General features: G+C 62.4%; 8 protein-coding genes across 8 annotated transcripts; 4 read left to right on the top strand and 4 right to left on the bottom strand.

Annotated features, from left to right (window-relative positions):
- Positions 1-221: 221 nt before the first annotated feature.
- Positions 222-434, bottom strand: MNEG_4177 (hypothetical protein; the record flags this gene model as incomplete). Its single annotated transcript, XM_014047353.1, has 1 exon — positions 222-434. A coding segment is annotated over one exon (213 nt), but the record flags the coding sequence as incomplete, so codon positions are not given.
- Positions 435-1,061: 627 nt separating this feature from the next.
- MNEG_4176 (RING-box protein 1) lies at positions 1,062-2,502 on the top strand (the record flags this gene model as incomplete). The annotated part of the gene is made up of 4 exons (XM_014047352.1): positions 1,062-1,199; positions 1,511-1,660; positions 2,238-2,279; positions 2,443-2,502. The coding sequence occupies 4 exons, from the start codon at positions 1,062-1,064 to the stop codon at positions 2,500-2,502; spliced, it is 390 nt and encodes a 129-aa protein (XP_013902806.1).
- Positions 2,503-2,924: 422 nt separating this feature from the next.
- On the top strand, positions 2,925-5,338 carry MNEG_4175 (hypothetical protein; the record flags this gene model as incomplete). Its single annotated transcript, XM_014047351.1, has 2 exons — positions 2,925-2,933; positions 3,065-5,338. 2 exons carry the CDS (start codon positions 2,925-2,927, stop codon positions 5,336-5,338), a joined length of 2,283 nt encoding a protein of 760 aa, XP_013902805.1.
- A 692-nt stretch (positions 5,339-6,030) lies between these two features.
- Positions 6,031-6,986, bottom strand: MNEG_4174 (hypothetical protein; the record flags this gene model as incomplete). Its single annotated transcript, XM_014047350.1, has 2 exons — positions 6,031-6,740; positions 6,944-6,986. The coding sequence occupies 2 exons, from the start codon at positions 6,984-6,986 to the stop codon at positions 6,031-6,033; spliced, it is 753 nt and encodes a 250-aa protein (XP_013902804.1).
- A 1,675-nt stretch (positions 6,987-8,661) lies between these two features.
- On the bottom strand, positions 8,662-11,894 carry MNEG_4173 (hypothetical protein; the record flags this gene model as incomplete). Its single annotated transcript, XM_014047349.1, has 5 exons — positions 8,662-9,598; positions 9,870-10,949; positions 11,072-11,097; positions 11,424-11,556; positions 11,686-11,894. The coding sequence occupies 5 exons, from the start codon at positions 11,892-11,894 to the stop codon at positions 8,662-8,664; spliced, it is 2,385 nt and encodes a 794-aa protein (XP_013902803.1).
- A 1,804-nt stretch (positions 11,895-13,698) lies between these two features.
- On the bottom strand, positions 13,699-15,225 carry MNEG_4172 (Chlorophyll a-b binding protein of LHCII typeI; the record flags this gene model as incomplete). Its single annotated transcript, XM_014047348.1, has 5 exons — positions 13,699-13,808; positions 13,998-14,193; positions 14,406-14,728; positions 14,967-15,030; positions 15,163-15,225. 5 exons carry the CDS (start codon positions 15,223-15,225, stop codon positions 13,699-13,701), a joined length of 756 nt encoding a protein of 251 aa, XP_013902802.1.
- A 2,363-nt stretch (positions 15,226-17,588) lies between these two features.
- On the top strand, positions 17,589-18,788 carry MNEG_4171 (hypothetical protein; the record flags this gene model as incomplete). The annotated part of the gene is made up of 3 exons (XM_014047347.1): positions 17,589-17,966; positions 18,171-18,602; positions 18,774-18,788. 3 exons carry the CDS (start codon positions 17,589-17,591, stop codon positions 18,786-18,788), a joined length of 825 nt encoding a protein of 274 aa, XP_013902801.1.
- A 1,678-nt stretch (positions 18,789-20,466) lies between these two features.
- Positions 20,467-22,155, top strand: MNEG_4170 (Chlorophyll a-b binding protein of LHCII typeI; the record flags this gene model as incomplete). The annotated part of the gene is made up of 6 exons (XM_014047346.1): positions 20,467-20,529; positions 20,701-20,764; positions 21,015-21,337; positions 21,491-21,686; positions 21,858-21,942; positions 22,125-22,155. The coding sequence occupies 6 exons, from the start codon at positions 20,467-20,469 to the stop codon at positions 22,153-22,155; spliced, it is 762 nt and encodes a 253-aa protein (XP_013902800.1).
- Between the last annotated feature and the right edge of the window lie 1,504 nt (positions 22,156-23,659).

Raw genomic sequence — 23,659 nt, 5'->3', positions numbered from 1 at the left:
ACTATGGGGGCGAGGGTGCGCGAGGGGGAGGGGGCAGGGGGGTGGGCCGTGGGAGCCACGGCCGCAAGGCTGCATCCGGCCGGCTGTGCATGACCACCCCGGTAAGCAGGGCAAGATTCGCCCACATTGACGCAAGTGGTGCGCCCGCCGATGCAGCGCGGTTGTTGCAGCGGCCGACAGCAGCCGCGATGGAGACAGTGGGGCGGCCCTGCTTTGCCCACCTGCGCCCTGAACTGGCGGATGTCAAACCCGTGCCGTTCAGCGTCGTGCGCGAAGCATGCCTCAGGGGACGGCAGAACCGCGTCCGAGAAGAGGCTGCGTGTGGCATCATCCTCCCCAGGGTCGTCATCCCACTCGTCCCACTCGCGCAGGTCGGCGGCCGCCGGCGGCGCGGCACCGTCGTCGCTACTGTGCTCACTGCCGAGGTCGCTCATGGAAGCCGCGCGACGATCTTGACTGACGCGCTGATTGCAAAAATGTCACGCTTGTCATGTGCTTGGCGTTTCTTAGTAGATGAACGCCAGTCACTTTTCGTGCCACTTCAACACACTCCCGGCCCTTCAGTGCGGTAAATGGACGCGGTGGTCTAAACAACCAAGTTGAAGAACCCGCTGAAAGAATTTTATGACAGCTAGCCCTCGCGCTTTGCAATAGTGATCTAGCTGAGGGGGGAGCGCTTCTGCTGGCAGGTGAGGTCGTATACTGTGCTGTATCGATGAATCTTAGGTTTCAAAGGCCATAGCATGCTCTTGGATCGCGCGCAAGCCGGGACTCGGGCCACCGCGGGCTTGGTGTCGAACCCATCCAGCTCGAGGGGTGCCTGATCCAGCAGTTCAGCGTACCCCAAGTCCGCAGTGTGGCTATCCAATGGTCTTCGGCTTGCATGCAGCCGCGTGTGTGATGCTTCGCGGGTGCATCATCCTCAGAAGTCTGTCCGTGAGCGCAGCGCGGCGCAGCACGCGCAGTTGAACCGCACGGCTGCCCTGCGACCCCCAGCGGCGCCCGTCTGACATGTCACCGTGGGTGCTGTCATTACAGAGACACCTGGGTCCAACAGAGCCATGTCTGACGCGGAGATGGAGGTGGAGGCGGACAAGGGCGGCGAGGCCGGGCCCAGCTCCAAGGCCGCCAAGGCCTCCAAGGGCGGGAAGCGCTTTGAAATCAAGAAGTGGAACGCAGTGGCCATGTGGTCCTGGGCGGTGAGTGCCCTTGAATGTAGCCGTATAGGCGTCGTACACACGTCTATGCTGTCAAGACGGTTTTGCTGCCGCGTGGCGTAAGCCACAGCATAGCAAATTTGATCTGGGACATTTAAGGTATTTTGCCAGCCCCGTGTCTGTTCGCAATATCTCAGCTAGTATGCAGCTTCATTAGCGGGAGGCCAGACGCAACACTTACCGGCGCCGTCTTTGGCACTTGTTGCACCCTGGTGGACCCCCGCCCTTCCTCCGCACCCCCGTTCTCACTGTTCTCATTGCCCCCGCTACCCCTGCTCCCCCAACCCCAAAAGATCTGCACAGACACGTGCGCTATCTGCCGCAACAACCTGTACGAGCCCAGCATTGAGTACCAGGCCAACCCCACTGGTGACCCGGACCACCCGGGACTCTCCATCGCATGGGGCTGCTGCGGACACGTCTTCCACCTGGACTGCATCCAGGTGCAGCGGCGATGATTATGCAGGGTCCTGGGTGATTTGTTTTTGGGAGAAAGCTGGGGGAAGGTGATCAGGGGTGTGGGGCATACATGGAGTGCACCACGATGTCGAAAGGTGTTCTTGAGGGCACACGTGTGCGGGCACTGCAACCAGGATGAACACGGCGTAGGGGGTAGGAGGGGGGCGTGATGTTGCAAGGGTGCACCTGTCCTGCACCTACGCTGAGGTAGGGGCAAGCCTGCGTTACAGTACCCGCATCTGCCCTCACTGCACGTGCACTTTTTTGCTTCCACCTGGGGATTTCAGGCATGCCAATACAGTGCAGCACGCACCCGCCATGCAATTTGCAGGACTGCCTGACATTGACGTAGCGCGTTGGTCTGTCAAAGCATGCCAGCGCCTGACCAACTTTGGCTGTTAGTCGCGCCTTGCCACAAGCTGGGGCAGTGCTTGCCCATACCCTCACATGATAGCCGTCAGTTTACAATTGCTCATCACACAACACTGTCATGCTCCCTTGATAATATGTACGTCGTGCAACACTCAGCCTCCCCTGTGCCTTCCCCACCACAAATCGCAGCGCTGGCTCAAGACGCGGTCAGCGTGCCCGTTGTGCAACAAGGTGGGTGGGCGGCCGCTTGGGCGGTTGGCAAGGCAGCCTTGCCGCAGTTCTGCTTCGAACGTACCGGGTACCTAGGTGGATTTTCGGCAATGGGAGGCGCCGGGTTGCCCTTGTATTGCTTGTATCGGTCACCCCGACGTTCTCTCCATTCAACCTCGTGCAGGAGTGGGAGTTTGCCAAGATCGAGAAGATCCTTGCTGGTGGCGCCATGGCAGTCGACTGATTGCCGCACGTGTATTGTATCTGACTTGTAAATGATGCAAATGTACATGGCCAGTAGCGGTATCATAGAGCTTTGGGCTTGACGTGGCTGATGCCAAGCCAGCAGTGGTCGTGGGCGCAGTGAGACCATTGACGGCCCTGCGCAACGATTTCAATCGGCATGCTCTTCTGTTTCTTCCATGTCTAAGACACAACGTATATGATTTGATCGATTACAACAATTGTGTTCATACACAACGATATGTAAAGCACGCAAACTGCGAGCAAAGCATGCAACGATGCAGGGCACAGCGAAGCAGGCTCCGCGGCACACACACGTATGCGCCAATCCACACGTAGAGAGAGCGCATTCGAAAGTTGTGTACACTACAGCCAGGGACCAGGCTGCTCGCAACGGCTGCGATAGCCTTGAGTTGCAGCACAATGGCGGCGGTGCGATATGCAGCGATGCAAGCCGCAATGGCGAAGCCGCCGCCGCCACCAACAAAACGCCTCGACTGGCCCGGCTGCAGCCTTCAAAAGACGAGCAACGCCGCCTGAGTGCGACGGGCCGTCATCTGCAGCCGGTGTCGGTGCGGGCAGCCAAGGCCGTGACGCGGCGCATCCAGGCCTGCGGCAGCGCAGACGATCTGGCAGCCCTGCTGGCGCGCAGCCGGCGCGACATCAACCCCATCCACACCGCCGCCGCTCTGACACTGCTGGTGCGTCTGCAGGCGCAGGGGCACGTGCCTCGGCAAGGAGGTGGTGTTGACGCGGGACGACCACCCTGGCAGCAGGAACCGCCAGACTCTGCACTGCAGGCGCAACAGCCAGAGCCGTACCATGCGTCAGCCCCAGACGGTGGCCATCAGCAGGATAAGCAGCAGCAGCAGCAACAGCAGCAGGACGCAGAGCGCCTGTCAGGGCCTGAGGCACACCACCATCACAGCGGCGGCGCAGGTAATCACAGCACGCCGCTGGGTGCAGCAGCCCTGGGTGGGACAGCGGCAGGCGCAGTGGAGCGCGTTACGCAGCTGTGCCTGGCCAACCTGGCGGCATCCGGGCCAGCCGCCGCCGCAGAGGCGGCCGCCGCTTTTGGGCCCAGGGAACTGAGCACGGTCCTCTGGGCGCTCGCGCGCCTGGACGTGACGCCGCCGCCGGGCGCGTGGCCGCCGCTGCTGGAGCGCCTGCTGGTGCTGGCGCAGGGCGGCGTGCTCTCCCCCCGCGATGCGTCGACGGCGGTGTGGGCGCTCGGCCGCCTCCAGCTGCCTGCTGCGTCGCCGCTAAAGGGCGGGTGGCTGCCGGAGCTGCTGGCTGCGCTGCTACCGGCCGTGGCCGCCTACCCGCCGCGCTCGCTGCTGGTGCTAATGCTGGGCCTCGCACGTCTTGGGGCAGCGCCGCTGGGGCCCTCTGAGTCGGCGCGCCTGCTGGCCGCCAGCGGCGCAGCGCTGGGCTCCCTCCGAGGCCGCGAGCTGACTCTCGCGCTGTGGGCGACCGCTGCGGCGCTGCAGCTGCGGCCGCCGGCTGACTGGATGGCCGCATGGCTGCGCGCCGCGATGAGGGTGATGCCCGAGATGACGGCCGCGGAGCTGACGACCACGTGCGTGTCGCTGGCGCACGCGCGCTACAGGCCGCCGCCCGGCTGGGCGTCGCGGTTGGCGGGTCAGCTGTACTGGACGGCCGACCAGTTCGAGGGGCGCCAGCTGGTGACAGTCGGCTGGGCTCTGGGGCGGCTGGGGATCAGGGTGCCTGGGGAGCTGGCGGTGCGGCTGCTGGGTTACGCGGCCATCAAGCTCGCAGCCGCGACAAACTGCAGCGGCGGGGCAGACAACGTCGAGGACGGCCATGGGGGGCCGAGCAGCTTCGCGGCGGTGGGCGGCGACTCTGCGGCGCAGCAGGCAGCTGTCTTGGGCCGCGACGGCGGGGTGGACGGCGCAGCAGGTGGCGGCGACGGCAGAGGCGGTGGCGACGGCGGCGGCACTGCGCCGCTCGTACTGGGCGATGGCGGCTCGGCGCCGGCGCCGCGTGATGTTGCCCTGCTGCTGCACGCCCACACAGCGCTGCGCGTGCCGCTGGAGGCGGTGCGGGGCGGCCCCCACCTGCACTGGCGGCTGCTGCGCGGCGCGCTGCCAGCCGCAGGCCCGCATGAGCTGACCGTGTGTGCGTGGGCGCTGGCGGCTCAGGGGTACGAGCTGCGGCGCGAGGGCGGCCTGGACCTGCTGTCGTGCCGCCTGGCGCAGCTGGCACCGACCATGGGTCCCCAGGCTCTTGCGGTCAGCGCCTGGGCCCTGGCCAAGCTCGCGGATGGCGGCGGCGGCGGCACAAGGGGCGGCGCGCGGGCTTGGCAGCAGGATAGGCCGCGCTCTCTTGGTGGCAGCGATGAGAGCGGCGGCCGCTCGGGCTGGGACGCAAGCGGGGGCGCGGGGGGTGGCTCGGGCAGGCGGTGTGCAGCGGGCGCCGCTGCCGACGCATGGGTTGCGCCGGTGGTGGCGCGCTCTGTGTTGATGATGGGCGCGTTTGGTGAGCGCGAGCTGTGCGCGCTGCTGACAGCCCTCAATCTCGCGGCCGTGGCCCCGCCGCCAGAATGGGCGGCGGCTGCAGGCGGGCGCCTGCGCGCTCTCGCGCCTAGGCTGGGTGGCCCTGGGGTGGTCAAGGCGCTGGACGCGCTGCACGGCCTGGGGGTGGTGCCCAGCGGGCCCCTCCTGGCCATGCTGGCGGCGCGCGTGGAGGCACTGGAGGCGGCGCGCGGCCTGTCCCCGGCGAGCATTGCCCACTGCCAGCGCCACCTGGCGGCACTGAACGCTCGCAAAGATGCGGCGTTGAGGCGCGTGCGTGGGTCTGCGGCAGGGTTGGATTGAGTTTCATGGTCCGACGCATTTTTATGGCAGGTGTGGTGCTGCAACATGCCCCTCACCCTGCATTTCATGGAGTACCCATAACACAATGGCATATTGACCTGATGTCTTGCATGCATTTGTTTTCTCATGGACATGTTGCACAAGAAGTTTCTTTGGGGCAACCCGCCGGCTGCCTCCACAACTTTGTGTCAGCCTGCACAAGTGCTGGCCACCAAAAGGCTGCTCAGTGCTGGCGCTGCAGCTTCAGGGCTGGTCCGCATCCCCATGGCTGGTTGTATGGCTGCAAGCAACAAGTAGTCGCAGCTTTGATCTCGCATCACTCCTTACAGGTGTGGCGCAGCCGAGTGAGGCGCACGTGCGAGTAAAGCGAGGAAAGCGCAGCGATGTGAGTTCAGGCAACGCCCGGCTACAGGCGCAGTGCAGAGCTGAGCAGAGCCGGCGAGCTGCGCGGGAAAAAACGTGCCGTCCGCCGCCCCTGCTGTTGCAGTGTAGGAGGTGGCTGTCGGGAACTTCAGAGAGTGGGGCCGCCGCGTGCAACATGAGAGCCTTGCAGCGCGCTGCTACCCTCAGCCCTCCCATGCGGCGCAGTGTGCCCGGTATGTTGGGGTCAAAAGTTGCCGAAGCCGCAAGGGCGCATCGTTGGATGACAGCCCCGCCGCGAGGCGCCATGCCTGGGCATCACATGTGCGCACTTAGAGGACGGCAGCGATGGCCGCGGGCACAGCCAGCAGCAGGCCGGCAGCGACCCTGCCGGCGCTGTTGGTCGGCTTGGCGGCAGGGGCCGGAGAGGAGGCCGGAGCAGCGGTAACGGGGGCGCCGGTGGCGGCGGGCGCGGCGGAGGGCACGGCGGCGGCGCTGGGGGAGGCGGCGGGCGCGGCCGCGCCGGTCAGGAGAGTGGGGGGGATGAGCACATCGTCAATCACGTGGATGAGGGTCTTGCCGCCCTGCACGTCGCCGCCGCTGACGGGGACGTCGTTGACCAGGATGGTGGCGCCCTTGAGGGTGGCGTTGACCTTCTCGCCCTCCAGGGTCTTGAAGGGCAGCACGCCGCCCTTGGCGCCGGCGATCAGGGTCTTGATGCGCGCGGCGCCGATGGTGGCCCCGGGCACGACGTGGTACTTGAGCACCTCGGCCAGCTTGGTCTTGTCGTTGAGGATGTCCTGCACCACGGGGTCGGTGGACGCCTGGAGGGCCTTGAACGCGGCGTTGCTGGGGGCAAACACGGTGGCAACCAGGTCGGGGGCGCCGACGGTGTCGGCCAGGCCAGCGGCTTCGACAGTGGAGGCAAAGGCGGTCAGGTTGTTGGCCTTGGCGGCCACCAGGGGGTCCTTCCAGAACCGCTTGCCGTCAGCCGAGGTCGACTGGGGAGCCAGGGCAGCGGCGGTTTGGGCCACCGCGGCGCCTGTAGTGGCAGCAGCGCGATAGGTAGGGGAGGCCAGGGTCAAGCATGGGCATGCCTGTGGCTGGGTGGTCGGGGGTGTTGAGGCACCAACCAACCAGGGTGCTGCAGGGCTGAAGGGTGTCGGTTGAGGTACGCTTCTCTGCGGGGCCCACTCGTCCAATACAGCCGCCCGCAACTTGTGAAGCAGGTGCCAATATTCTCACCGGCAAGCGCGAGGAGCACGACGGAGGCGAGGAGGACCCTCATTGTGATGGACACGCGCGGATCTGAGCACGGGTGGAATAGAGAGCACAATGCAAATGCAGATGTTTTGAATGCAATATCAGCTTTTGTATGTTGGCCTCGCCCCTCGGTCCCCTGGCCAGTGTGTGATCATGCGTCCGCCCCGCAGCACCCTGCCCAAGCCGTCCGGTCCTCGCAGCGGCCAGCTGGGCGTCCCCGCCCCCGAAAAACCGAATACTGCCTCTTTGAAATCGCTGAGTGCGGTCGGGAAACAGGTTCACTCGCGGCTGCCCGGCCATTGACTCTCAACCCACCCAGCCAGCTGGGGTGATCAAGCCCGACTCACGAGAGGGTTGATAGGACACAAGTGCCGATATACGTTGAGATGTGATGTTGTGCAAATGGAGACGTGTGCTATCAAACGTTGTTGATGCCCGCATTCTCTGGTCCAGCGGGTCCTCCTCACTACCGTATTGTAACCCGACCAACCCTGTACTTTTCAGCTTAAAAAGCATACATTCATGCACATGATAAGCGCACTCTACACACTTGCCGTCCTCTGGTACAGGACCAGCAGGCACAGCAGGTGGCCCGCCATCCCTCGTCTGGTGCAGCTGGCCCTAGCTCGCTGATGCTCACACGCCTCAGTCCGCGCGGACCAGCCTGTACGCCCCGCTCTGTCACATAGCATGAACAGCACGACGCCACGTATGCACAACGCATGCCCAGTACCTGCATTCCGGTTGTCAGGCGGTGTGTGCCAGGCAGCTTCCGGAGCTTCTCGCAGGTTGCGAGGTACCCGGTCATATACCTGCAGGTACACTGATGCATGGTCGCAGATACGCAGGCACTTCCAAGTTCATATAAATTATGTGCTGATGCTGATGTAGTGCGTGTAGCGGCTGGCAGGGACCTGGCGCCGGCAGGACCACGTGAGGCAGCATGAGTCTTGCGCCCAGGGTAGCTACGGTTCATCCCTGTCACCTTGAGCAGTGGGTTGCACGCAGGCGGCCGCTAGAGCGCGATTACTTGCTTCGCCGGTACTTGTGATGTGAATGCACCACGGCAGTCTCATTTGTCGCTTGCCAGGCTGCGCAAAAAGGGGCGCACTGGCACGCGCAATAGTGCATGGTCGTCATTTAATATGCAAAGCCTTGCTGTGCGCCATGCGTATGCCAGCAAGGCGCATGCGCAGGCCCGCACGCACGCCGTATAGCCCTCTTGTCCCAAAAGTGCTGTCGGCGAGGGGGGAGAAGTGTGTGTTCTCCGATCATTTGTGGCAGTAAGCCCATGTTGTATGAGGTGCCAAGTGGCTAAGGCAGTCGATTGCAATTGGCACGCCCAGCATGGCAACCAAACCATGCTGTGTAATGATTCCCAACAGAAAGCTATCAAATCAGCCAGAGCCCCTGCACCCCATGTGCCCGTGCGGTGGAGCACACCAACGTGCGCGCCGTCATCAAGCAGCGGCTGCTCCTTGCCCCTGTCATGACAACTCCCGCATGGCAAGGAGCGAAGCGGCGTGGCGCCGAGAGGGGATGAAGGTGCAAACAGGTGGCCAGCAGGGCGGGCCTGCACGGAGGAATGTCACATCAGCGAAAGCAGGCGGCCTGGTGGCGCAGCTGCGTTTGAAACCCACCCGCTTTGCTGTGTTTGCCCACGCACCCAGCAAAACTGCACCGCCCATCCCGCTGGGGGCTCAGCGACCGAGGGGCTTGAAGGAGCGCTTGCCAGCGCTGTCTTTGCCGGAACCAGACAGCCGTGAGCCCGCCAGCCGAGACGCGGAGGTCGTACCGCGCGCGCCCGCAGCCGACGGGCCTGCGGCGGCCCCACCGCTGCCGCGCGCCGCGAGCGGCGCGTCACCCTCGGCGTCGCTGCCGCTCGCGCTGCCCTCGTCGGGTATCCTGGGCACAAACGCCTTGGGGAATTCTGAGGCGTTCTCGTGCTTGCTGAAGGAGGTGGCCGCGCTCACGGCGCTCATGCGGCTGGCGGCAGACCTCGCGCTGGCAAAGCTGGCGGCGGAGGCGCCCCCGACCGTGCGGAAGCTGGCCTCGCTGCCGCTCCCGGCTCCCGCGCTCTTGAAAGACACCTCACTGGGGGCTCCGCCCGCGGTGCTGCGGGGCGTCCCAAACGCCTCGTCGCCGCTGCGGAAGGTGCCGTCGCTGCCGGGGCGGCTGCCGGGGGTGGGCGGCAGGTCCTCGTGGGCCGCGGCCGCGGCGGAGGAGCTGGGCGTCACGGGCGCCTCCGCGGGTGCGGGCGCCGCTGCGGGCGCCGCGGGCAGCGCCACTGTGGGAGCCACGGCTGCGGCCGCAGCTGCAGCCACGCCTGCGGCGGCGGCGGCCGCGGGGGCGGCAACCTTCGCGGCAGCGGGCTCCTTGCTGGTGCGTACCGGTGGGAGGGCAGGGACGGGGCTGGGGGTGGTGTCCTCGGCCGTAGGGTTGAAGGAGCGCGGGAAGGCCTCGGCCGGCGCCAAGCTCGCAGAAGGCGCGCGGCCGCTGCTTGAGTGCTGCAGCGCCGGCAGCGCCGCAGCAGCGGCAGCGCCCGCAGCTGCGGCCGATTGCAGCGTCTGCGAGCTGTGGCCGGCGGCGGCCGCTGTGACTGCGGTCGTGGGGCGGCCGCTCTGGGCTGCCTTGTCGCTGCGAAGGGTGGGGTGATGCACAGCCGGGGGGGACGCAGCAGTGCTGCAGGGGCTCAGTGATCCAGGCAACTTCTAACATACAATCTACAGCATGTGCGGCGCAGTGCAACAAGCATCGCACAGCCCCGCCGGCTGCTGATTCTAGAACATCCAGAACTGCTTCCCTCTCCCCTTGCCACCCTCACGCCGTGAGCCCTGGTGCCCACGATGCCACCGCATCGCCTAGTATCCTTCCGCACCATCAGCATGGCTGCCCCACCCCTCCTCACCTGCCACTGGCCATCTCAACGTCGGGAGTAGCCTGCTTGGTGGGCTTGACGGGGAGTGATGCGTCCTGCCCGGCGGCGGCCTTGCGGCGGCGCAGCCGCAAGAATACCAGCACCAGTGCTACCAGCAGCAGTGCGCCAAGGACAGACCCGACCACGGCGCCGATCACGACACTCTGGCTCACAGCGGGTGTCCCTGTCGCTTGCTCAGGGGCGGGAACAGTGGCAGCCGGCGTTTCGGCGGTGCGTGGCGTCACCACCGGAGCCACCGGGACCTTGTTCTGGCCGTTGATCCATACAGCCGGCTTGAGGGGCACGCCGGCTGCAGCGAGCGCCTTGTTCAGCCCAGCGCCACCGTCGGCGCTGGCTGTGTCGAGGCGCTCGAGCAAAGCGTCGCGGTCGGCTGCAGTGATGGTGTACGCCACGTCAACGCCGCCAGATGCCAGCAGGCGGCGAGCGGCTGCGCCGCCGGCGCCCGCTGGGGTGACGGTCGACTTCACCGCTGCAGGGTCGACGCCGGCCACCTCTGCCACGGCCTTGAGGCTACCCTCCGCATACTTGGCCTTGAACTCGTCAGTAGTCACGCCCGGAAACTGCAGCGCCAGCTTGACGGGCTCAGGGACAGGCCCCGCCCCTGCAGCAGACGCAGGCGTGGGCGCAGGGGCAGGCGCAGGCTCAGGCTCCTGTGGCGCCTTGGCGGCGGGCTTCTCCACTGCTGCGGGCTTGGCCTCGGCAGGCGCTTTGTCCTCTGCTGCGGGCTTTGCGTCGGTAGGCGGCTTCTGCTCTGCTGCAGGCTTCGCCTCGGCAGGCGGCGTCCGCTCTGCTGTAGGCTTGGCCTCGGCAGGCGGCTTCTGCTCAGCTGTGGGCTTGACCTCGACAGGCGGCTTCTGCTCTGCTATGGGCTTGGCCTCGGCAGGCGGCTTTGCCTCTACTGCGGGCTTCGCCTGAACAGGCGGCTGCTCCGCTGTTTTGGGCTTCTCTCCAGTGGCAGACGTCTCATTGGCAACCAGCGGCGTAGTGGGCCTGGGGCTCGCCTCGGCAGGTAGCTGCAGGGACGCAATGGACTTGCAGTTGTAGAACCACCTGTATCAGGGGCAGATGAGCGCGTAAACAAATGTATTAGCACAACCACCTGCGGCGCTGCAGTGCATATGCACAGGATGGCCCTTCCCTGCAGGCCCAGCCGCCCCCCAGTGCACACTCACCCGTCTTGACGGACGCACTCGTATCCCTGAGGATGAAAGGCGATGTGCGCATGGGCCACACAAACATCAGAGTGAATGTGTGTGGGGCAGCACTGTGACACACTATCCTTATGACAAACGATAAGACTACGCTGCAGTCATGCACGACAGAGGTGGGGCATCGCGTGCGTGGGTTTGCCCACTCCATCCTTCACCCCTGGGCTCCCCCCCCCCATACATTCACACCTTCACCCATACTCACCGGAGGGCAAGTAACGTTAGGCCATACTATGTCAGTGCCCGCTGGGTTGTTGGTGATGCCGCCGCACTGCCCCCATGGCTTCACAACCTCCGCGCCCCCAGCAGTCTGCACCTGGGTCTGCTTCCCCTGAGCCTCCTGGGGCAGCCCCGGTGCTCCCAGCTGTTGCCCCTGCTTTTCAGGCTGCTTTGCCAGCTCAGCGGCGTTGCCCTGCAGTGTTTTTATGTCCTTGCACTGCCAATAGAACCTGGATGTGTGATGTGGGCAGCGGAGAGCGGGTTTGTCACAGCCCTTGTCCACCCCACCCTCCCCTCCGAGCTTGCATGCGAATGACAAACGGCTCGAAGACTGTCTGCCCCTTCCCGCCGACGCTCACTCATCCTGGCGAATGCAGGCAAAGCCGGGTGGGCAGCCCGTCACAGCGGCATCGCTCTTGGAGGGGCTGTTGAGGCCGCCGCACACGTCCCATTGGCTCAGCCGCTGCTGCTGCGGCTGGGCCACTGCAGTTGGCGCGGCCAGGACAACAGCCAGGATGCACAGCAGCACGGCCGGGGCCATGCTGCCCGTGTGCACGACGTCGCGCATCGCTCCACACAAGGGCTAGAGGCCTCCCGCCGGGTGCGAACTGCGCGACAAACCGCGGTGGTGTGAGCGCGCGCACTCGTCGGATGTGGGCGCTCCGGCTGCAAGGGGCATGGGCCTTCCAGACGCGGCGTTGTGCATCTCAAACTCGTTTCACAACATCGAAACGCGTCCGCGAACTTGTCGTGCAAGCGCGGGTGCCAACGTGCGAGGGCAGCCCCATCAGCGCTGAGACCACGGGTGCCCCGGGCTGCTCTGATCTGCAACAGGGGATTATGCACGCCGAAACATGCCGTTCAGCTTCCTGCTCACCCGCAAGTGTCCGCCACCCGGGCCTAGCACACCGGGGCCAGCCGCGGTGATACTTGAAGGTGCTTGGGCCTAATCGACGTCAGAAACAGCTATTAGAGAAATTAGATACGCATAAATTAATCAGGCAGCTGCTGGCCTGTGCTTGGCGGCCTGGGGGCTCGAGCAATAGGAACAGCCGGCTCTTCAATATCCCGAGTTCCCGGCCTGCTGGCGTAAAGATCGAGGCTGGGTGCGGACAAGCAATTAAACTCTAAAGCGATTTCAAGAGTACCTGCGAAAGCCGCTGATCATGCCGACAGATTTCCATGGTGAGTGACTGGGTGGGTGGGTGCCGATCGCTGCCCACTCCCCCCCGCTTCTCATCCACCATTGTAGTAGACACACAGTGTGGCAAGCATTAGCTTACACCAATTCGGGTTTCCCGCACCCGTTCTACTTGAGCCTATCCCAGAAGATTCGATTGAAGGAGTTGCCAACACTGCCAGCATGCACGCTTGCCCGCAAAACTACCTGCAGTGTCACAGAGCAGGCATTTACTATGTGTGGGGCGATAAGCACACAGCAGAGGGCGGTCTCAATATGCAGTGAGGCGGGGCACACAGCAGGGTGCTGAGCAATGGCAAACCCAAGTGCCTGCCCTCCCCGTACCTTCAGGCGTAGCTTGGGTGGGCAGTTGCAATCAGTGAATGGGGGTGGCTGTGGGGAAGTGCCTACAGTCCTCCCCCGCTACAGAGAACCCCGCCATAGCGAAAACCCTGCCTACAGCGAACGCCGCCGCTACCCCCAATACCAGCAGCTGCCCAATTTCAGTTTTCGCGATAGCGAACAAGCCGGCTATAGCGAACGTGCCGCCGACCCCCGATGGGTTCACTGTAGCGGGGGAAGACTGTACAGCAAAAACGTAGGTGCCATTTTGCTGGTCGAGTCTGTACCAGACCTTCCGTCTTCACTTGGCACTTGATATTTAGCACAGCCATCTGGTTAGTCTCACCGGTCGCGTGTCTACTGCAGCTCTGCAGGAAAACGGACATCAAGCCACCTAGCTGTGAAGCAAGATGCTTGGCAACATTTCACACCAGGAGTGTTCGAACTTGCGGCTGCCGCTTTCACCAGCTCTGCTAGGGCAGCTCCCTTTCTTTGCCTTTGTTCTCAACCAACTTTCACTGCTTTGCACGGGTGCAGGGCAGCTGTGCCAACATGTTGATTTGTATTACACTTGGTCGTTGACAGCCTGCGCTTTACATTACCATGGCCGATATGATGGGCGCGCATGTTGCTCCGCAGTGCAGTGCAACCATTGTATGTGTATGCGCGTATGCCCCAAAGGCCATAATATCTCCTCCAGTTGCACTCACGGTCACCAAGCGCACTCACATTCAACCGCTCCGGACGGGGACCGCACGCATGGTTTTGCCCAGCAGGGGCACCAAAAACATCCACAAAACCGCCTGTTGGTGGCTTTGTGATTGTGACCAGCAGTATACAGGGCACCGGCCTAAGCCAGGCGGGGGGCATTGGCGAAGATGTTGTTCACCGAGGGGTTGGACAGGTGCAGCTCCAGGTTGGCAATGGGGCCCTCCTTGGTCACCAGGCCCTGCACGAAGACTGCAGTGTTGTGGATGCATGAAACGAGGCGTGAGCAATCAGCGACATTCCAATTTCCCGTACACACAGCACCATCCAGGCAACAGGGGGGAAGGGCAGGCGTGAACTGTGTTGTCGTGATCCCGCATCACATGATGCACACTCAGCAATAGACATGGGAGTGGTACCCGTCCCTCCCGTGTCACTCACAGCCGAACATGGAGAACATGGCCAGGCGGCCGTTCTTGATCTCCTTGACCTTGAGCTCAGCCAGGGTGTCGGGGTCGTCGGCCAGGCCCAGGGGGTCAAAGGAGCCGCCGGGGTAGAGGGTGTCCGAGCCCTCAGCGAAGCCACCGGGGGCGGAACCGTTGAAGCGGTACACCTCAGCAGCGCCCATCACCACGAGCTGTGTTTGATCGGGAGGTGTGAGTTACACATGGGTCAGGCGGACACAAGGGACATCATGAAATCAATCATCCAGCATTTAGACCCACATATGGTTTCAGGGCACAACGGACACAATGCCAGCAATCATCTAATGTGTTGGCCCACACGTGGTCTCAGGGCATGTCGTACTTGCCCGAGGCCAATACACCCGCTCACTGCAATCCCACCCACCTGGAAGGCAAGGGTGGCCAGGATGGACTGGGCGTGCACCAGGCTGGGGTTGCCCAGGTAGTTGAGGCCGTCCGCGCTGAAGATGGAGGCGCCAGCCTTGAACCAGACAGCGGAGTCGCCGAACGGCACGCCGTTCTTGGCCAGGAGCTCGGGGGTCACGCAGCCCAGAGCGCCGAGCATGGCCCAGCGGGCGTGGATGACCTCCACCTCCCTGTAGCGGGCAAAGGTGGCGGGGTCGGCCGACAGGCCGGCGGTGTCCCAGCCGTAGTCACCGGGGAACTCGCCAGTCAGGTAGGCGGGAGTGTCGCCATCGGAGAAGCCCCCTAGGTAGGGGTGTGTGTGTGCAGGGATGCTGGTTGACCGGCACGATCCCGGCGCCGCAACAAAGCTGCCTGCTAAAGAAACACCTGTTGCGTGCCAGCGCTGCTGATATGTCTCTACAGAGTGCTGCTTTCATCAGGTGACTGCGCCGCAACTGTCTGAGCGAGATCTCCACTGGGATCTTCAGCCCGAGGACTTGCCCTCCCATCCAGCGACCCCCGGAGCCCCGTGAAGACGCACCAAGGTACTTGGGCCTGTCGGGGCCGTACCACTCAACCGCGGCGCGGGGCACCACGCGGGAAGACTGCAGCGCAGGGCGAAGATAGGGGTCAACAACACATGTACACAACTTGTGCGCCTCTGCATGCTCTGAACGTGCTGTAGCGTAGTATACGACCGCTCCGAAACCTACCAAACGTCCCGGTTTAGGCCTCACCTTGGCACCGGTAGTGCGGGCCGCGGTGCGCAGAGCGCTCTTGGAGGAGAGGGCGAAGGCCATTTTGGAGGAGTGTGTGTGACAACTCCGAATCGAAGTGATGACTGGAGGTGTGTGAAACGTGAGGGGGGGTCCAGATTTAAGGCCAGGGCGGCAGATTGCTAGGCGAAGTCGAGGGTTCAACACGTCCAACCCGCATCCCCTGGTTCCTTGATGTCGGGTTCAGAGATCCGGAAATTCTCAGAAGCAGTCTGGTATGCCAAGATGGCGGGACAGTGGTGCAACTGCAAAGTGCGCCCAGCCAAGATGATTTGCGGCCATGTCCATGATCTGCACGGCCTGTGCGGCCTGCCGACGCAGGTTCACCGGACAGCAAGAGCACAATGGTTGACTTACCAGCATGCCGCGCAGCACTGTATGTGACGAGCAAGTGCACACCGAACTCGCTTGATGGGTCAGGCGCCCCGCTGGTGTGCTGCCACTGCTCTGGCGCGCATTTGTCACGGCACGCCATCCTATCCCTCGGTTATGCAAAAGGCTCACCTTGCGCCTAGAAGCCTCATGTCTGGCATGCGGCTGTCAGCCACGGGCAGCCTTGGAACCTGCAGGCCCGGCGCAGGACACCGCCGGCAGAGAGGTGCGGAGGCTGCCCACGGTGGCCCAAGGTCCCGCACAAGGGTGCCCACGGTGGCCCAAGGTCCCGCACAAGGGTGCCGCCACCCTTGGCAGCCATTGACCCTGCACCATGGCCCCGTGCCGCAAAAGTCTCTTGCTGCCTGCAACTGCATGGTGGAAGTGCACTGTTGGAGTTTGCTGCATAGCAGTGTGGTGCGACTGGGGCTATGCAAGGTGCGGCTCTTGGTGGACAGTGTGGGCATATCGTGTTGTCAACAGGGTGTATGCATGTGCATGCAAATGTGGGTTGTGAGATTGAAAAATGTCTGTGAATGCATCTGGATGTGGGCACCTGTTGTTGCTTGAATGCCCACCATCAACTGCGGGATTTTTGCTGATCATGTAAGGGCATGACAAGAAGATCAATCAGTGTCGAGGGGCCATACATCACGCCAGCGCTTCCAGGGACATGGTGATACACGACGTTTTCCAAGTCACGCAGGCAGGTATGAGCAATGCATGGCTACTGTTTCAAAATAGGTGCACATGAGCCTTGACATCAGGCTCAACATCTTTTCATCGTACGCCAGGAAATGCGCACAATACTGTTCATGACATGCCGACATCCAGTTCGGTGGCACCAGCTTTTCAAGCTGGCACTAGTAATACTAGCGCATGGTTGAACTGACAGCAGTTTGTCTTCACTGCCAAATAATGCTTTTGACAGCTGCCAAAGAAGTTGATTGGCAGTTAAACCAATTAAGACCAAGGAGCTGTTGTGATGATGCCCTGTCGTGACAGTAGCATCTTGCAGAGTTCCCACGCGGCGATCCATTGGTGCAAGGCGTCCGTGCCTCTCAACACGCTGACTACACCGACCATTTGCCACCCTGTCAGATGCAGCCTTTTGGTGCAAGAGACACCCCGCCGGCATGCGGTAACATGCTTGTGAAGACTTTGTGTCCCATGCCTGCTCCTCTGCTGGCACACTGAAAATGTAATCCCATCCCGGGCGCCGGCGCTGTGACCTTTCCATCGCATGGTCGCCGAGATTCCCTCCTCACGCCCACGAGAACACACTTTGTGCATGTGCCTTCTTGCCAGATTTCTACAACCCGCGTTCAAACCCCTTCTGCCGCTCTTATCGACTGGCTGTTACGCTCAGGTGACTGTGATATGAGACCCAGTGGAACGGGTACGGGCAGGGACACCTTACTTGGTTCGAGCACTAAGCTGCTTGCAAGTGCCCCTGATGTGACTGTGACGGCCAACTGCGACTTCAACATACGGTAGTCGAGGTGTACTATCATGTCACCAACGCCATCCCCATCATGCAGGCTAGGATGTGTTCCTCTCAAAGGGGCAGAGTACTGGCTGCACGGGCAGCTCGAGCGTAATCATACAAGACATACCGCAGACCTGCATCCCGCCGCAGATCTTTGTTTTGTGCTGCCTGCCTGACATCTGCGGAACCCGACAATGCACGAAAATAAATTGTCACTGATTGCATGTAAGTGCACGTACTTCCCGACACATGCGCTGGACTGAGATTGCTGCCCGCCGCGTTCGGTTGTGCTGTAACGCTGGAGGCTAGGGACCGCAGCTAAAGCTTCTTGTCGCACAGCGAAGAGTATAATCCAGCTGCAGTATTCTCTTTGTCGTGCCCGCTGACTCGCGCCCAACGGCGCACTGCCCAGACAGCGTTGTCTGCTGCTGCAGCGCGCACAAGTGAGCTCGGCGTCCAGCCATTGCAGTCCCACCAGCAAGTACTCTGCTGCAAAGCGGCCAAGACCATGCACACACATGGACCAATGCGGAGTCTCTCATGCTCGCGGGCTTGTCATGACGCGGACGCAAGTTCGCTGTGCTGCGGCTCTCGCCACCAGCGCCGCCGCTGTCCGGCTGGGTTGCTGCAGCGCGCGGGCCGCCGCCCTCCTGAGTATGCCGCTCTGGAGGCCGCGGTTGGCGCGATCAACAAGGTCCTTGCCATCAACAGCAAGATCCGCGGTGGCGGCAGCGGAAGCGCAGACGGCAGCGCGAGCGGCAGCAGCGCCCGGGGCAACAGCGACGCCAGCAGCGCGCGCGAGGCTGCAAGGGGGGCACGCGAAGAGGCGGCAGCGCTGGCGCGCTCCGACCCCGGCAAGTTGGTGACCCTCAAGGCGCGGGCGTCAGGGTCCAAGGACGTGACGGTGCGCGTCAGGGCGGGGACCACGCTGGTGGTACGGCGCTGGCGTTCTCAATGGCTGCATGGCGACCCGGCTGCGGCGCATGCTCTGCCCGCACGTGTTATTTAGAAAATGTTATTTGAAAGCCCGCCGCACGGACCAGAATGACATGGCTGCGCCTGCTACTGATGCCTTGCGGCTTGGCGTCCCTTCGTTTCCAACCTCCAGGAACACTTTCCACCCATCGCCGCCACCAGCGGCGCGGCCACAGCAGCGCCAGCTGCAGCCGAGGCGGCGACCAGCGCCACGCCAACCGTCGGGCAGACGCCAATGCCGTGGCCCACACCAGCGCGGCGTGATCTGCGCTCCTACCTGGGCCTGCCTCTGGAGCAGTACTCCCTGCTTGACCCGCGCTACATCTCACGCCTGCCGTCCTGCGACGGGGACGATGCTGGTGGCGCCCAGGGCGGCAGCAGCAGTGACGAGTGTGCTGCGCAGAGTGGCGAGTCGGGGGACAAGGCGTCCAGCAGCGGTGGCGGCGCTGCGGCCCCGCCCGTGTCGGGGTCGTTCCTGCTGACGGTCCCGTTGGCGGACATCGTGGGGCTGGAGCTGACGCCGCAGCTGGTGATCGACGTGGACGTGGACGAGAGGCTCGGGGCGGTGGGTGGGCTGCGGGTGGTGGGGTGGGTGAGGGGCACCCGCAGCGACCGGAAGCGGGAAGGGCGGCCGGCACATGTGGTTGCAGAGAGCTTGGCCAATGTCAGGTCGAACGCACCAGATCCCTGGCAGTGGCGTGGATTTTCCCCTACCTCGACCGCCGTGCTGTTGCAGCTGGGCGCGGTGTAAGCACGTTGCGCGATTTGCAGCTCATGCCGGCACTGCCCGCTCTTCAATGGCGTTGCCACAGCTCACCCTTTGCCCCAACTTCCGCACGTGCCGTTCCAGGTGACTTTTACTGCGGGCCAGCTGCGCATTGGCGTGCCGCGCATGGACGAGGAGGTGCAGTTTGACTTGCGTGCGCGCATGCTGAGCAGCGTCAAGCGCAAAGCGCAGCCAATGGCAGCTGCAGCTGGCAATGGACGCGACAGCGGTCACGCTTTACCTCACACGCAACGCACGGTCAAGCATCACAAGCACCCGCACGCCGCACACAAGCACGGAAGACCTCACACGCATGGATTCAGCAGTGGTGGTGGCGACAAGGGCAGCAGAAAGATGGCGGCAGCAGCGCCATCAGCAGGAGTGGCAGAGCCGCCAGCGCCAGCAAACATCGCGGTTGCGGCAGGTGACGCTCCTACTCGCGAGAGCTTGCAGCAGATCAGCCGCTTGCGCTGCGACGTGGACGTGCGGCTGCGCGTGCGCGTGCCGCCCCCACTGAGCGCGGTGCCAGGGCCGCTGCTGTCAACCACTGGCGGGCTGCTGGCCAAGCTCGTGATGCAGGCACTGCTTCCTAGCTTCCTCGATCTGCTCGCTGTTGATTACGCCCGGTGGGCGGCAGGCGACAGCAGCCGGCGCACCACGGCGGCGGGTAGCCTGCTGCCGCCAGCGACGCAGGACAGCACGCCCACAGCAGCAGCCGCGCTAGCGGGTTTGCCCCAGCAGCAGCCAAACGAGGTCCAGCAGCAGGAGGGACTTCCCAGTGTCTCAGAATGAGGCCAGCAGGAGCATCAGCGGCACTAGTCAATGCTTGCAGTCTTGACACACCACCAACAACGTGATCATTGCTGGCCAACTCGCTGCCTTGAGATACAGGCTGCGGCGCGATTTTGACGATTGCATGCCTTTTGACCAACACGTCACTTGCTGTTCTTGCACTGTGGCACAGCATACTCACTATTCCAACTCTCAGAGTCTCCTTGGTTGTGCCGCCTTGATACCACTCTGGCAATTTGAGCCTCAACACTACCCATGTTTAATTATGCCAACGCACAAACGGCCACGCAACAAAAGGATGGGCAGTCATGCTGATGCGTGGGCAGCTCACATATCAACACTGCTCAGCCTGATCAGTCGCTGCGCCTTGTGCTGACTCAGATCTTGACCAGCAATAGGATTTTCCATGAGCCGCCTGGCCTACAGCTCCTGGCAGCTCGGAACGCGCTTCTCCTGCTGGAGAGCGTGTTTGAGCCCGTGGGTACCAAAGCCGTCCTTGTTAGCTCCGCCAATGTACCTGCATGAAGCAGGGGTCTAGACGGGCGTTCACAGTCTTAAGCGCGATTGCGACGCGGCGCTGGTGCAGCCGTTGTGCAATCAACTCATCTATACTTCAGCCCCTGTGAAGTATGCAGCCGCTGGCAGCCGCACTATACTCTAAGCTATTGCGTTCATCTGCAATCTTTGCCGTGTGCAGCTGTCTGTAGACATGTCCGTTGGTGTGCACACACAGTATCTGGCACTAAACCTCGCCGCTGTGCCTGGCAATCTGCCGCACCTGCCTTGGTGAAATTCGGGGCCCTTCCCCGTACACCATACCATCTCGTTCACAACGAGAGTTATTTTCGTGTCGTCTCACCACTCCTCCAACATGGCCTTCGCCCTCTCCTCCAAGAGCGCTCTGCGCACCGCGGCCCGCACGACCGGTGCTAAGGTGAGGCGCCCCAGGCCCACACGTGCACGTCCCGATAATCTATATATCTCTACATACTCTAGCCTATCAACTGCACGAGCAGCGCGGACTCGCCAAGATCTTGCCAACAGCAATCTGATCCTCACTGACCGCGCCTACCTCCTCCTCACCTGCCACTTGCCATCCCCACAGTCCTCCCGCGTGGTGCCCCGCGCGGCCGTTGAGTGGTATGGCCCCGACAGGCCCAAGTACCTGGGTGAGCAGGGACCAGCATGACATGGGAGGGCAGATGCGGTTGAGCGTGGCAGCACACAATGGCAGTCAGGTAGCCCAAACGCCCATTGTCCAAACGTCTGGTCTTGCCATGTGCGTCCACATCTACGCTCCACATTAGGCTTGATGTGCATGTTTCTGCGCCACAGAGCTCTGTTGGTGCGGCACCTAAACATTGTGCACCCTACCACCTAGGTGACCTCACACGCTGCAATCCCCCCATTCCCCCAAAGGCTCCTTCTCCGAGGCTGATACTCCCTCGTACCTGACTGGCGAGTTCCCCGGCGACTACGGCTGGGACACCGCCGGCCTGTCGGCCGATCCCGCCACCTTTGCCCGCTTCAGGACCATTGAGGTCATCCACGCCCGCTGGGCCATGCTCGGCGCTCTGGGCTGCGTGACGCCCGAGCTCCTCGCCAAGAACGGCGTGCCGTTTGGCGACTCCGCTGTCTGGTTCAAGGCTGGCACCGCCATCTTCGCCGAGGACGGCCTCAACTACCTGGGCAACCCCAACCTGGTGCATGCCCAGTCCATCCTGGCCACCCTGGGCTTCCAGGTGGGGTGCAGCGCCATGATCTTGACGGGGACGGTGGGTGGGTGCAGCGCCATAATGTTCACCCTTACTTCCTGCTCACCGCGCTGTGGAAGCTTGTTCGCTCATGCCAGCCCCCTGCTCTGCACTGGCCCCCTTGTATCCTCTGTTGCACAGCTCGTGGTGATGGGCGCCGCTGAGAGCTTCCGCTACAACGGCGAGGCCCCCGGCGGCTTCGGCGAGGGCCTGGACACCCTGTACCCCGGTGAGGCCTTTGACCCCCTGGGCCTGGCCGACGACCCCGACACCCTGGCTGAGCTCAAGGTCAAGGAGATCAAGAACGGCCGCCTGGCCATGTTCTCCATGTTCGGCTGTGAGTGACACGGGAAAAATACCTCATGGGAACGTCTTGGCACGATCGCGAGGGGCGGACTAGACCTTAAGCCCCTCTCAGTTTTAAATGCACCTTGATGCGCAGCCGCATCTGCCGCATACCTGCGTTAAAGTGACCTGCTGCCCATTGCCATCACTCCACTGCACGCAGTCTTTGTGCAGGGCCTGGTGACCGGTGACGGCCCCATCGCCAACCTGGACAGCCACCTTGCTGAGCCCGGCGCCAACAACGCGTGGTGGGTGGACAGTAATGGGAGGGGCACAGCAGCCACGGCTGTGGCAAGGCGCATGCCGGTGCTGCAGCAACTGAGGATGCGGTTGACAGGCACTTGCTGCCACAAACTTGCATGTTTGCCTGCAACTCATCATACATTTCACATTGTGCGTGTTGAACACCGCATCTTGCACATCCCCACAGGGCATTCGCTTCCAAGTTCCTGCCGGCATAAACCTCAACCTTCGGGCTTTTTGGTTGTAAATGTTTGCCCTTCCGGTTGAGAGTGGCGCGTGCGCAGCTGACCTGCCATATACTGCAGGCATTTCCCTGGGCTGCAAAGCCTAGTGGAATTGTATCATTTGTCTTCTCAGTGCGGTCGATTGTGTGTAACACCACCTGCTAGTCTTCGAAACCAGTTTTGTGGCGGAAATGATACACAAATTGTGGTGTTGCTGCACTGCTCAGTCAAACCAACATTTTTGCTTTACAGATCGGGGCCAATTAGGGGATTAAGCAGAGAACACTGTCCATCAGTGACATGCCATCATGAAGCGCACTGCTGCAATCTGCGTGGCTGTGCGGTTGAGACGCATTTCAAGATACCAAGACGCTGATATTGGATTGTACTGAGTGCTCGCTGTGCAAACGATGTTCACATACATGTGCTGGGACATTTCGACCAATCCGCGGCAGACTTGATGCAGAGCACAGTCACACGTATATCATATGGCATTCTCACGAAAAGGGTCCAGGTTGACAGGACAGCAGTGATGAAGAGTAAGGCCTTGCCATTGGCTGGCTGTCACTTGCGTGAAGCTGCCTGCTTTTACATGCATGAATATGATGAGGAACAGGAAGAATTTACTGTCCCATATAGAGTCAAAACAATGAGGTGTTCGTGTGTGCTCGATGCGGACGGTTCTATGGTGCTGTCAGCATCTGCATGTGCAAGTGCCAGTGGTCGACGAGCGCAACGCTGCACGCTAGTTGTTATCAAGCAGCTGAGGCAAGCGTTCACACACCTGTTAGGTACGTTTCTCCGCTTAAGCCCGTGTAGATTTGTCGTGCGAAGACACAGATCATACGTACTAGGCGCAGGCATTGACGTGTGTACCGTATCGTCGCCCCCTTTTGCACCTCATAAGCTCTTCCGACGGGGCATGTCAATAGCTGCAATGGAACCGTTGGACGGGGCAGCGCTGGTTGCTGGTATGGCCACCGACGCAGCAGCAGTGCGAACAGGCGACGCTGCAAGGGCCGCGCCAGCCGCAGTGCTGTCCTTTCCTCACGGGTAAGCATGACTGTTGAATTGCTTTGAATGATGCCAAGCGGGGGCAGCATGTTGATGCAGGTGGCAGCAGCATGCCGCTCTGTGTATTGCGAGGGCTTGGCCTGGCCACGCTGATCCTGCCCCATGTTGCCGTGCTCACCTAGGGAGCCGGTAGCTCGTAGCATCCAGCAGCTTCAGGTGAGACACACATGAGTGGTAGTCCTTTGAGACTGCAGGCTGCGCAAGTGCTCAATGTGCCAGAATCATCGGCTTCGATCTGCAGTGAACCAACAAGCATGCTGCAGCTGAGCCTTGCACACCCTTGCACACCAGCAGTGCGGGTCTCAGCGCCCTTCGCCCTGGCCCCACAATCCAGGCTGTGATGCTGGCGCTGGCGCAGGCTGCGGGCGCGGTGCCAAACCTGTTTAAGCGTGCGCGTACCCCAGAGGAGGTGGCTGCAGAGGTT

The sequence above is a fragment of the Monoraphidium neglectum genome (genome assembly GCF_000611645.1).
Source record: "Monoraphidium neglectum strain SAG 48.87 unplaced genomic scaffold scaffold00565, whole genome shotgun sequence".
Lineage (NCBI taxonomy): Eukaryota > Viridiplantae > Chlorophyta > Chlorophyceae > Sphaeropleales > Selenastraceae > Monoraphidium > Monoraphidium neglectum.
The sequence above is the reverse complement of the archived record's forward strand: the minus strand, read 5'-3'. Positions and strand labels throughout refer to the sequence as shown.